This window comes from Kogia breviceps, chromosome 6 (genome assembly GCF_026419965.1).
Source record: "Kogia breviceps isolate mKogBre1 chromosome 6, mKogBre1 haplotype 1, whole genome shotgun sequence".
NCBI lineage: Eukaryota > Metazoa > Chordata > Mammalia > Artiodactyla > Physeteridae > Kogia > Kogia breviceps.
Window position 1 is genome coordinate 56897947 of NC_081315.1, and position 13359 is coordinate 56911305.

At 35.2% G+C, this 13359-nt stretch overlaps 1 protein-coding gene across 8 annotated transcripts in view; it reads left to right on the forward strand.

Moving 5' to 3' along the window:
* The window catches only part of THAP6 (THAP domain containing 6), a 13145-nt gene extending 2762 nt beyond the window's left edge, over window positions 1-10383 (forward strand). For 5 of the 8 annotated variants that reach the window (XM_059066284.2, XM_059066285.2, XM_067035841.1 and 2 more), the window contains exons 3-5: window positions 37-244; window positions 3136-3261; window positions 10040-10383. In XM_059066284.2, the coding sequence (XP_058922267.1) occupies window positions 37-244; window positions 3136-3261; window positions 10040-10294 (589 nt within the window). In that variant the 3' untranslated portion in view covers window positions 10295-10383. The remainder of the gene's footprint in view (window positions 1-36; window positions 245-3135; window positions 3262-10039) is intronic. The other 3 variants (XM_067035842.1, XM_067035845.1, XM_067035844.1) reach the window with 1 other exon arrangement.
* Window positions 10384-13359: the final 2976 nt, after the last annotated feature.

Below are 13359 nucleotides of genomic sequence, written 5' to 3' on the forward strand. Positions count from 1 at the left end.
GTTTAATTTTAAAATACTTCTTGTATGTTTTTCTAGATTCCCCACAGATGAAAATGTCAAAAGAAAATGGGTATTAGCAATGAAAAGACTTGATGTGAATGCTGTAGACATTTGGGAGCCTAAAAAAGGAGATGTGTTGTGTTCAAGGCACTTTAAGAAGACAGATTTTGACAGAAGTGCTCCAAATATTAAACTGAAACCTGGAGTCATACCTTCTATCTTTGATTCCCCATCTCACTCACAGGTTAGTTTATGAGATACTGCTTACCATCATTACCCACTTTTTATGGTACTATTTAAGAAACTTCACCACACTTGCTACCATTTTTATTGTTTGCTTATTAATTTGAAGCCCATTCTTTAAGTTTTTAGATTTGTAAACTGCTGCTTAGCTTTTGTAATGAGTAGTAGGAGAATTTTACCAGTGTCCACTCAGAACTATCTGTATATTACTAAGGTTTGGTGAAGCGGGCTACCTTAGGAGTTGGTATAGCTCATGATTCATGTCTGAAAACTGGAGGAACATGAGAGGGTTGAACTGAAGTTCCAGGCTGGCAGTGCTCCTCACACTGCAGCAGAAGTCAAGAGCAGAGCCTCTAACAGCCCCAAAGTATACATTTAGAGCCACACACATTCAAGCTTAAAGCCTAGGTAGGACGAGAAGGTAGAAAACCAAAACAGGAGAAGGAAAGGAGAAGAGAGGTCAGAAAAAGACAAAGGATTGTTGAAGTAAACTCTGGTTGAATTCTGTGATTTTTCCTCAATGATGTTAGTGCCGTGGGTGGGCTGCTTCACCCTCAGTATCTCACTTGACTTCGTATACCTGAAAGTGTATTCGCGTCCAGAAACTATAGAGACTGACTGATTCCAATGTGGAGAATTCAGGGAGAGCCTGTGGGTTCCCACAACAATAGTTGTGAACCTCCATTGAAAGGTGTCTCCTTCCTGACAGCTGGAAACGAGGGAAGTAGTCTAGAAGAGTGCCTGCTCCAGGTGGTCTGGGTCACGTTTGCGGGTGTTCATACTGCAGTACCTGAGCTATCCGGTGGAGACTGCCTCACTTTCTTCCATATTAATAAGTGTACAGTATCTTGTGCAATTTGCTCTCAAGGGTTTGTTTCCTATAGCAGGGAGTCATCTGTAATGTTAGGAGGACCTTAAGAAATATGGTCATACTAAATCAAATAAACCATAAATTACTAACTTTCAAAAACTATTTCCTAATAACGAGTAAATTTTTTGTTATAGGAAATTAGATGATACAATCAAAAAGAAAATTAAAATTAACCATAATCACGTAATCCAGAAATAATACTGTTAACACTCTGATATGTATCTTTCCAGTCATTTGTATGTGTATGTTTATACATAAATTCATCTATATACATTCTTACAAAATAGAATTATACTCTATATCCTTTTTATTTTTTGCTTCACTCTTTCATTCTTTCAACATTTATATAGTGCTGGCTGTGTGCCAGGCAGTATTCTAAGTACTTTACATATATATTAACTCTTTTAGTCCTCCAAACAACCTTAAGAGTTAAATACTATTATTATTCCCATTTAACCGCTTGAGAAAACTTAGGCTCAGAAAGCTGGAATACATTCCCCAAGTCGCACTGCTGTTAAATGGTAGAGGCTGGATTTGAACCCAGGCATTTTGGCTCCAAAGTTCACTCTTAACTACTGTTTTCCATGATGTTAAATATTTTTCCACAAGGAGACTTCCCTGGTGGTCCACTGGTTAAGACTCCATGCTTCCACTGCAGGGGTCACAGGTTCAATCCCTGATCAGATCCCACAAGCCATGTGGCATGGCCAAAAGAAAAAAAAAAAAAGACACGAGGACAGTGTGACAAATGTCCTCTTAAAAATATACATTTTTTTCCACAACAACGGCTTTCAAACTTTAGTCTACATAAGTATTATCCAGGGAGCTTACTTAAAATGCAGAATCCTGTGCCCCTCTCCCAAAGAATTTGATTCAGCAAGTTTGGTTTGGAGTCTAAGAATCTGCACTTTTTAACAAGCACCCCGCATGATTGTGTTGCAGCTCAAGGGATCACGTTTTTAAGAGAAACCTATATGGAACATCAATTTTTTAACTAAACTTTATAGTGAAGTCAACATATATAAAGGCCCACCATAAAGCTTATACCAATCTGCTTCCCTACTAGTTATGCATAAAAGTGTCTGTTCACCCTAATCCTCAATGTAAGTTGTGATTTTAACCTTTGGTAAAATTGATAGGCAAAAATGGCATCTTATTGTTTTAATTTATCTCTGAATATTAGAATATGAATATTAGAAAATGTATATCTTCATTTTTTCATATGTTTATTAGATATTTTTATTTCTTCTTATGTGAATTACCTATTCAGTTCCTCTTCTATTTTCGTCTTTTTCTAAGCTGTTTTGGAACAACACTAGATATTGAGGCTATGAATCGTTTAACTGCCATCTATGTTGCAGTTACTTTTTGTTATTTGTCTTTAGCTCACATTATGGGGTTGATTTGTTTTGTTTTGTTTTGTTTGAAATTCAGACTTTTTTGAGTAGTCCTATATTTTCTCTTGTGCTATCTGACTTTAGCCTTCCCCTTTAAGATTATGTAAATATTTCCCATGTATTTTTCTACTTCCTCATTGTTTTCATTCTTACATAAATTTTCAGTATATAGAATTTCATTGTGACTTATTATACATAAAGGATATAACTGTTTTTCATAATTAGTTCATTTTTTCATGATTTATAGCCTTTTTCCACTTATCTAGAATGACTGTTTTTATCCTAAAGGCTCTTGTCTACATGATCTATTCAGATTTTTCTAAGAGAGTAGCACACTTTTTAAACTATTGTTACTGAGTAGGGTATTTTTAATACTTTATAGGGTATATCTTCCCTCATTATCACTCTTTTTTTTTTCCCAGAAAAATTCATGTTTCCAGATCAACTTTAGAGTTACTTTGGGGAAGTTCATTTAAAGTACCGTCAGTAAATTTAAATTTTACTTACTTTTAAAAGAAATTTCCATTAAAAAATATATTAATTTTACTACATAAAGTTAAGAAAGTTAAAATTTTTCAAAAGGACAGAAAATCTACAATGATTGTTATTAACTATTCTTAACAGGGGAAAAGAGAAAAGCTTCATTGTAGGAAAAACTTCACCCTCAAAGCCCTTCCAGTCACAAACCACAATCACCAGCTTCTTGGTGCTTCCTCGTGTATCGAAGAATTCCAGTCCCAGTTCATTTTTGTAAGTAAAATTACTTACTGGGCTAATGTTAATATTATTAAGATGACCATGTCCTCTCCATTAGGATTAAGTTTTCAAAATCTTATTGAAAAACTAGGAATTTAGGTGTTTGAGATTTTTTTAAAATATGTAATAACCAGAAATATTGCTTCCCAGGGCCATTATAATTTATATTTTGCAATAATGATCCACAGGTAGTTAATCTTTTGTTACATAGTTCAAAGAGTGCTTTCACAAGGATATTTCAACCAATAAAATATAATAATTAATTCCTCCCTTTAGGTACTATAGTTTCTATATGGAAATATCTAATTTAAAAAATAGATATGTCTTTAGGTTTTCTTAAAAGACAGTCGTACACACACATTATTGAAGTTTTATTCATCTCATTGCCTGTTGATGTTAGAACCAGGCCTGGAATCCGGATCTGTTTTACTGTCTTGATTACTATAGCTTTATAATAATTCTTGAAATCACACTGTTAATCTTCTAACTTTGTTCTTTTTCAAAGTTGTTTTGGATATTCTGGGTCATTTGCACGTTCATATGAATTTTAGAATTACTTTATAAATTTCTACAAAAATACTGCTGGAGTTTTGACTGGGATTATGTTGAAACTACAGATCTATTTGGGAAGAATTGACATCTTAATAAGACTATTTTATGTCTTCCAACCCATGGATTCATTGTATCACTTCATTTACTTAGACCTTTAAATTCTCTCAGCAGTGTTTTGTAGTTTTCAGTGTATGGCTCTTTCACTCCTTTTATCAGATTTATCCCTAAATATTTTATATATTGGATGCTATTATAGACAGTGTTGTTTTATTTACTGTTAATGTGGGGAAATAAATTTACTTTTTTTTTCCTCTTTTTTAAATTTTATTTTTTATTTTTTTTTATACAGCAGGTTCTTATTAGTCATCAATTTTATACACATCAGTGTATACATGTCAATCCCAATCTCCCAATTCATCACACCACCACCCCCCGTACACTTTCCCCCCTTGGTGTCCATATGTTTGTTCTCTACATCTGTGTCTCAATTTCTGCCCTGCAAACCGGTTCATCTGTAACATTTTTCTAGGTTCCACATATTTGTGTTAATATACAATATTTGTTTTTCTCTTTCTGATTTCCTTCACTCTGTATGACAGTCTCTAGATTCATCCACGTATCAACAAATGACCAAATTTCGTTCCTTTTTATGGCTGAGTAATATTCCATTGTATATATGTACCACATCTTCTTTATCCATTTGTCTGTCGATGGGCATTTAGGTTGCTTCCATGACCTGGCCATTGTAAATAGTGTTGCAATGAACATTGGGGTGCATGTGTCTTCTTGAGTTATGGTTTTCTCTGGGTATATGCCCAGTAGTGGGATTGCTGGATCATATGGTAATTCTATTTTTAGTTTTTTAAGGACCCCCATACTGTTCTCCATAGTGGCTATATCAATTTACATTCCCACCAACAGTGCAAAAGGGTTCCCTTTTCTCCACACCATCTCCAGCATTTGTTGTTTGTAGATTTTCTGATGATGCCCATTCTAACTGGTGTGAGGTGATACCTCATTGTACTTTTGATTTGCATTTCTCTAATAATTAGTCATGTTCACCAGCTTTTCATGTGCTTCTTGGCCATCTTTATATCTTCTTTGGAGAAATATCTATTTAGGTCTTCTGCCCATTTTTGGATTGGGTTGTTTGTTTTTTTAATATTGAGCTGCATGAGCTGTTTATATATTTTGGAGATTAATCCTTTGTCTGTTGATTCATTTGCAAATATTTTCTCCCATTCTGAGGGTTGTCTTTTCATCCTGTTTATGGTTTCCTTTGCTGTGCAAAAGCTTTGACGTTTCATTAGGTCCCATTTGTTTATTTTTGTTTTTATTTCCATTACGCTAGGAGGTGGATCAAAAAAGATCTTGCTGTGATTTATGTCAAAGAGTGTTCTTCTTATGTTTACCTCTAAAAGTTTTATAGTGTCCCGTCTTACACTTAGGTCTCGAATCCATTTTGAATTTATTTTTGTATATTGTATTAGGGAGTGTTCTAATTTCATTCTTTTACATGTAGCTGTCCAATTTTCCCAGCACCACTTATTGAAGAGACTGTCTTTCCTCCATTGTATATCCTTGCCTCCTTTGTCATAGATTAGTTGACCATAGGTGCGTGGGTTTATCTCTGGGCTTTCTATCTTGTTCCATTGATCTATGTTTCTGTTTTTGTGCCAGTACCATATTGTCTTGATGACTGTAGCTTTCCAGTATAGTCTGAAGTCAGGGAGTCTGATTCCTCCAGCTCTGTTTTTCTTCCTCAAGACTGCATTGGCTATTCGGGGTCTTTTGTGTCTCCATACAAATTTTAAGATTTTTTGTTCTAGTTCCGTAAAAAATGCCATTGGTAGTTTGATAGGGATTGCATTGAATCTGTAGATGGCTTTGGGTAGTATAGTCATTTTCACCATATTGATTTTTCCGATCCAAGAACATGGTATATTTCTCCATCTGTTGGTATCATCTTTAATTTCTTTCATCAGTGTCTTATAGTTTTCTGCATACAGGTCTTTCGTCTCCTTAGGTAGGTTTATTCCTAGGTATTTTATTCTTTGTATTGCACTGGTAAATGGGAGTGTTTCCTTAATTTCTCTTTCAAATTTTTCATCATTAGTGTACAGGAATGCAAGAGATTTCTGTGCATTAATTTTGTATCCTGCAACTTTACCAAATTCATAGATTAACTCTAGTCATTTTCTGGTGGCATCTTTGGGATTCTCTATGTATAGTATCATGTCATCTGCAAACAGTGACAGTTTTACTTCTTTTCCATTTTGAATTCCTTTAATTTCTTTTTCCTCTTTGATTGCCATGGCTAGAACTTCCAAAACTGTGTTTAATAATAGTGGTGAGGGTGGACATCCTTGTCTTGTTCCTGATCTTAGAGGAAATGCTTCAGTTTTTCACCATTGAGAATGATGTTTGCTGTGGGTTTGTTGTATATGGCCTTTATTATGTTGAGGTAGGTTCCCTCTATGCCCACTTTCTGGAGAGTTTTTATCATACATGGGTATTGAATTTTGTCAAAAGCTTTTTTCTGCATCTATTAAGATGATCATATAGTTTTTATTCTTCAATTTGTTAATATGGTGTATCACATTGATTGATTTGCATATATTGAAGAATTCTTGCATTCCTGGGATAAATCCCACTTGATCATGGTGTATGATCCTTTTAATGTGTGGTTGGATTCTGTTTGCTAGTATTTTGTTGAGGATTTCTGCATCTATATTCATCAGTGATACTGGTCTGTAATTTTCTTTTTTTGTAGTGTCTTTGTCTGGTTTTGGTATCAGGTTGATGGTGGCCTCATAGAATGAGATTGGGAGTGTTCCTTCCTTTGCAATTTTTTTGGAAGAGTTTGAGAAGGATGGGTGTTAGCCCTTCTCTAAATGTTTGATAGAATTTACCTCTGAAGCTATCTGGTCCTGGACCTTTGTTTGTTGGAAGATATTTTATCACAGTTTCAATTTCATTACTTGTGAGTTGTCTGTTCATATTTTCTATTTCCTCCTGGTTCAGTCTTAGAACTTTATACCTTTCTAAGAATTTGTCCATTTCTTCCAAGTTGTCCATTTTATTGGCATAGAGTTGCTTGTAGTAGTCTCTTAGGATGCTTTGTATTTCTTCGGTGTCTGTTGTAACTTCTCCTTTTTAAATTCTAATTTTCTTGATTTGAGTCCTCTCTTTTTCTTGATGAGTCTGGCTGATGGTTTATTAATTTTGTTTATCTTCTCAAAGAACCAGCTTTTAGTGTTATTAATCTTTGCTATTGTTTTCTTTGTTTCTACTCATTTTTTTCTGCTCTGATCTTTATGATTCCTTTCCTTCTGCTAACTTTGGGTTTTGTTTGTTCTTCTTTCTCTAGTTCCTTTAGGTAGAAGGTTAGATTGTTTATTTGAGATTTTTCTTGTTTCTTGAGGTAGGCTTGTATAGCTATAAACTTCCCTCTTAGAACTGCTTTTGCTGCATCCCATAGGTTTTGGATCGTTATGTTTGCATCGTCATTTGTCTCTAGGTATTTTTTGATTTCCTCTTTGATTTCTTCAGTGATCTCTTGGTTATTTAGTAACGTATTGTTTAGTCTCCATGTGTTTGTGTTTTTTACGTTTTTTTCTGTGTAATTCATTTCTAATCTCATAGCGTTGTGGTCAGAAAAGATGCTTGATATGATTTCAATTTTCTTAAATTTACTGAGGCCTGATTTGTGACCCAAGATGTGATCTATCCTGGAGAATGTTCCGTGCGCACTTGAGAAGAAAGTGTAATCTGCTGTTTTTGGATGGAATGTCCTATAAATATAAATTAAATCTATCTGGTCTGTTGTGTCATTTAAAGCATGTTTTTCCTTAATACTTTTCTGTTTGGATGATCTGCCAATTGGTGTAAGTGAGATGTTAAAGTCCCCCACTATTACTGTGTAATATTCATTGCTCTGAAGTCTACTTTGTCTGATAGTAATATATCCACTCTAGTTCTCTGTTTATTAGTGTTATTGTAGTATATCATTTTCAACTCCTTTACTTTCAACCTGTTTGTGTCTTTTTATCTTTAAAGTGCTTTTTTTCTGGGCAGCATGTACTCTTGGGTCTTGATTTTTTTAATATAACCTGATAATTACTGCTTTTTAATTGGATTATTGAAACTCTGTACTTAATGTGATTATTATTACATTACTTTACATTTTTTTTATATCACATTACGTAATGTGACATGGTTTGGTTTAAATCTGTCATCTTACTTATTTCCTGTTCCATTTGTTCTTTGTTCTCATTTTCTTCTTTTTTTGCCTTCTTTTGGATTAACTGAGTTCTTTTTTTTACAATTCCATTTTATCCTTTTTTTCACTCATTAGCCATAACTCTTTGATAGTTGCTTTTGGGTTTATAGCATCCATCTTTAATTTACCACAGGCTACATGATAAGTGATATTATTCCGCTTAGCATATAGTATATGAATCTTATCATAGTATACTTTATTTCTCCTCTCCAACCCTTTTTGCTACTGCTTTCATACATTTCACTTTACATATGCTGTGAACCTCACACTACATTTTATTATTTTTGCTTAAACAGTAAATTATTTTTAAAGAGATTTAAATAATAGTAAGTCTATTATTATATATTATTATTATGATAATCTATTAAATTTATTATAAATAAATTTAAATTGTAAGTTTTATTCCCAGGTATCCTATTTGATTCTTTTTTAATATCTTTCATGTCTCTGCTTAACTTTTAAACATATATAATACAGTTTTAATAACTTTGTTAATTCCCTGTCTGCTAATTCTAACATTCGTGTGTTCTGGATTGGTTTCTATTGATTGGTTTATCTCTTATTATGGCTCGTATTTTCCTGCTGCTTTGCATGCCTGGTAAATTTTGAGTGCCAGATTTTACTTTGCTGGATGTTGGATAGTTTTTTGTCCTGTCTTCTAGAGCTTAGTTATGGAGTTTGGTTATTTGGAAATAGTTTGATCCTTTCAGATTTTGCTGTTAGGCAGGACTAGAACAGTGCTCAGTCTCAGGCTATTTGTTCTCCACCACTGAGGCAAGACTTTTGTATACTCTACTCAGTGCCCCATGAATCTGGTCTGGCTGGTGGGAGTAGCGTCTATGCCCTGTGAGCTCAGGGCACTCCTGATCTTTTCTGGTTACTCTTTCCTCAACCTCGAGCAGTTTCCTACAAGGAAATACTTGAGGGGGAGCCTCTGAAGATCTCTAGGGTTCTCTCTGTGTAGCTCTTTCCTCTCTAATACTTTGCCCTATGAACTGTAGCCACCTTGGTCTCCCTGGATACTTTGCACTATCTCCTCAACTCTATCTACCAAGCTCTACCTGGGTTTCCTCCCCTTGCACTGAGGCCTAGAACTCTCTCATGGCAGTAAGCTGGGCAGTCATAGGGCTCACCCCTTTGTTTCCCATCTCTCTGCAGTATTTGCCTTCATTGCGTGATGTCTGTTTATCTTCAAACATTTTTACATCTTTTGGCTGTGTGTTGGGGTTTTTTTTAGATAGGAATCAATCCAGTCTATGTTAATCTCATCTTGGCTGAAAGCAAAGTCCTCTTCACTAATTTTAATATTAAGTAACAGCTTTTCAAAATTATTTTATGTCACATTTATAAGATATGTCAGTGTTGTTTTTGGGTGAAGAAAAGTCTACCCAGCAGACATAAACATAACCACAATAAATACTGAAAACTTAAATTATCTCTTTAAAACCCCAAGACCAAAGTCCTCTCTAAATCCATAACACCCAGCCTGAGGACCTGCTTCAGTGCTCCTTTCCTGTCATACCTTATAAAGTGAAATATTCATCAAAATAAAGCAATTCAGTTAAAAGTTTAAAAATTTAATTGTGATAGGTAAAACTTAAACTTAGCAGCTCCACACTTAGGGACCAAAAGCTGTATAGTCATTGTGAATGTCATGCTGTACATAAGCAGATACCTACCTCCAAGTGAGAAGTACTTCCCATCCACAGGATTCCGTACTTCTCGTGGATGCCTGGCCTTAGACAAAGAGGGAGGCCCTAGGCGCCTGAAATACTGTTCTACCCCCGTTCTCTTCCTATGTTCTTTAAACCTCTTAGTATCACCAACTTAAAGATCTTCTCTAAGTATAGTAAGTGGAGAAATAGCTAGGGCCTAGTTATAATTTTTTATCTCACTGCTTGTCTGTCTGGTTTAATAACTTGGTGTTTATGTTTTTAGGAACATAGCTACAGTGTGATGGACAGTCCAAAGGAACTTAAGCATAAATTAGATCAAGTGATCAGCGAGCTAGAGGATACCAAGAAAAGTCTGCGGAATGTTTTAGGCCGAGAAAGATGTTTACAAAAATCATTGAGGAAGACAATCAGGGAATTAAAGGATGAATGTCTCATCAGCCAAGAAACAGCAAATAGACTGGAAGCTTTCTGTTGGGAGTGGTGTCAGGAGAGCATAGAACAAGACTATATTTCATGAAATAATTTTATGTTATGTTCTACCTAAAATTGTTATTGGTACAGCTTTTCAGAAAATGATTACCATCATTAAATAATATCCGTCATTTAGAGTGCTTCTTTGGATCCTCCGCAGCATTACGCATTAGTGTTATTATCCAAAGCCTTTTTTTTTTTAAAGATGTGCAGAAATTTGTGCTGGTTGTCATGTTTTTGGGTGACTTGAGACAATTATGTTTTTATAGACCTAAACTAGTGCCAGGTCACTATTATAAGATGTTAAGAGATCAAGAAGATTCTGTAGGACTAAGGAAATGATTTCAAATCAGCCACATTAAGCTGTAATAGTAGAAACTGGACACTGCAGCAGCATCAGATTTTTGGCTTCAAAGGAGTACCTTTGCTTATGTAGGCTTTATGGTAAGTACATTGAATTGTACTTGAACTGTATTTTACCACAAAGCAGAATTCATTTATAACACATGTCCATCTTGGATCCAATCCAAGGTGCTTTTGTTATCAGTAATACCAAAAGATCTTTTTACAGGGCATCCCATGGTACTAACCTTGAGAACAACATATGGTGCAGATCTCTTGGCTTTTAAAGTTGTTCAGAGCCAAGTTAAGAAGACCCCTGATGAGGTCTTGTTTTTTTGGTACAGTACATCATTTCCTCACTAGGAGTACTTTGATGTAAACCAGCATAGCTTTAACAAATTTTTAAAGAGGGTCATAAATCTGATTTTCAAGTAGTTACTCTGACAGTTCTGAACAGTTTGTTTCATGACTGTTATTTCATCATAAAGGTATATGTTCAAAATCTGAATGCCAGTAGTAACTGGATATTTTCAATGCTGTTTTGTATTTTACAGAAAGTGATCTTACTAACATTTTTTAAAATACGAAATAAAGAAGAAACCATTAAAAATAATGATGTGGCTCTTCTAGTTAAAATAGGAATCAGAGAGAGTTATAATATTTTCCTTTAATTAGGAGAGTAGATTACTATCCAAGAGCATTTATTTAGAGAAAAAGATAAGTAAACAGCAATTTTAGAATAGCTTCTTACTGAATTTACAAAAGAGTAACTCTTAGTTATTTTCTGATTAATCCAAGGGTAGAAATTTAGGTTTATCTCCTAATTTCTTCGTAAAAACAACTGAAATGAAGAGTCATAAACACTGTGGATCAGAATAAAATTACTAGCCCAAAGCCAAATTCTACTTTGAAGCATGTGTACATTCATGAACTTCATTCACACGTCCATGCTATGATAGTTAACAATTTGAATATCAGTTATTTCAATGTGTTAACTAGAAATGAGCTGCATTTTTTGCTAATGTTCATTGTAATTTTATTTGTGTTATATTAATATCAGTAAGGATATGGTCACTTGAATTTTTTTATATTTAAGAATTTTCTGTTTTAACGCACATTACATTTTTATGTAGGATTCCAAACCTTCCCTCTAAATGGGATTTTACCCACATTTGAAAGATTAGCATTATGCTAAGAAGAAATCATGGAGGTCCTGTCTTTTTACTACCTTAATAAAAACTCATTGCCTACCCATTATTTATTTGAGTTATTTAATTTTGAATTCATAGTGGACACTCTAATGGGAAGTTTGGGTATGATCTTAAGTTTTATGGAGATTCTGTGATAGAGATGGAGACTCTTTCCCTCAACCTGTTTTTGAGTAAAAAAACAATTAAAGTCAGTGGACAGTGGAGAAAACTAAGAGGATAGATTCAAGCACAGTATGTCCAAATCCTAGATCTCTACTGGCTGCTTAGAATAAACCAAGCCCAGAAGACCCTTCCAAGAATCAGTTCCCAGTTTCTGCCACTATTGTCACAGTTGCCACAGTCACTTCTACTACTATTGTTCACAGTGAACTCAGCTTTTGTCTTCTTTATCGTTGGTCTTAGTATCATCAAGAGAGAGAGAACTGTGGGCAAAGTATTGGTATCATCAAGAACCCAGAGCTGCCCACTTGCCATTTATTTTTATGGAGAAATGATTACCAATAGATAGAAATCTGGCATAAGAGATAGGGTCCTCCCAACCTGCCACCCAAACAAATGCCTGAACATGGTACATACCTCAGTCCACTGTTCCCAGAGATTCCAGCTGAGCCTGAGAAGGAACTGTCCTGTGCAGAGCAGAGCCAGTCATCCCCCATCCAGAGGTCCTTTAAACAGCCAAGGCCAACCTAAGGATATCACTTTGCTTTCAAGCTTGGGATAGCCTCTGGATCCTGGAACAAACCAATACACCAGTTCAACCTCAGCACCAAATCAGGTACAAAAGACTTGATATGGCTTTTTTCTCCATATCAAGTTTAAATTTCTGGAAATAGATTTTGGTTGCTAAAGCTAATCACAATTATACCTAGTCATTCATTTGAGAAAAGATGAAAAGTATTAAAAATATATATTTAGTTTTAATAAAAAGATAAAATTATTATAGAAATAATTTGAGTGGTGAAGAATCCATTATATATTTGAAGAATACAATTTTTTTTCCAGCAATGTTCTTTATGTGGTTTTTTGTTTTGTTTTGTTTTTGCGGTACACGGGCCTCTCACTGCTGTGGCCTCTCCCGTTGCGGAGCACAGGCTCCGGACGCACAGGGTCAGCAGCCGTGGCACACGGGCCCAGCCACTCCGCGGCATGTGGGATCTTCCCGGACCGGGGCACGAACCCGCGTCCCCCGCATCAGCAGGCGGACTCTCAACCACTGCGCCACCAGGGAAGCCCCTCTATGTGGTTTTTATACATTCAGTTATTGAATAAAATGAGCAGAGAAAAATCAAGAGTATGTATACAGTGGTTTTGCTTTAACTTCTGCTACATTTTTTCCTCCACCAATAACTATAATATCTTAGAGTCTGCTAGGTTAAGTGACCCAAGTAGTAGGCCTGCTTCCACCACAATATGAATCTGCCATAGACCTCTTTCCTGCTTTCAGCCTCACTCAAAACTGGCAGCTTCATGTCACCAGTATATAACTGAGAGCAATATTCTTAGATTTGTAATACACTGCCGTCAGAACCCAGAGAGGCTTATTAGGCATTGTGCTTCC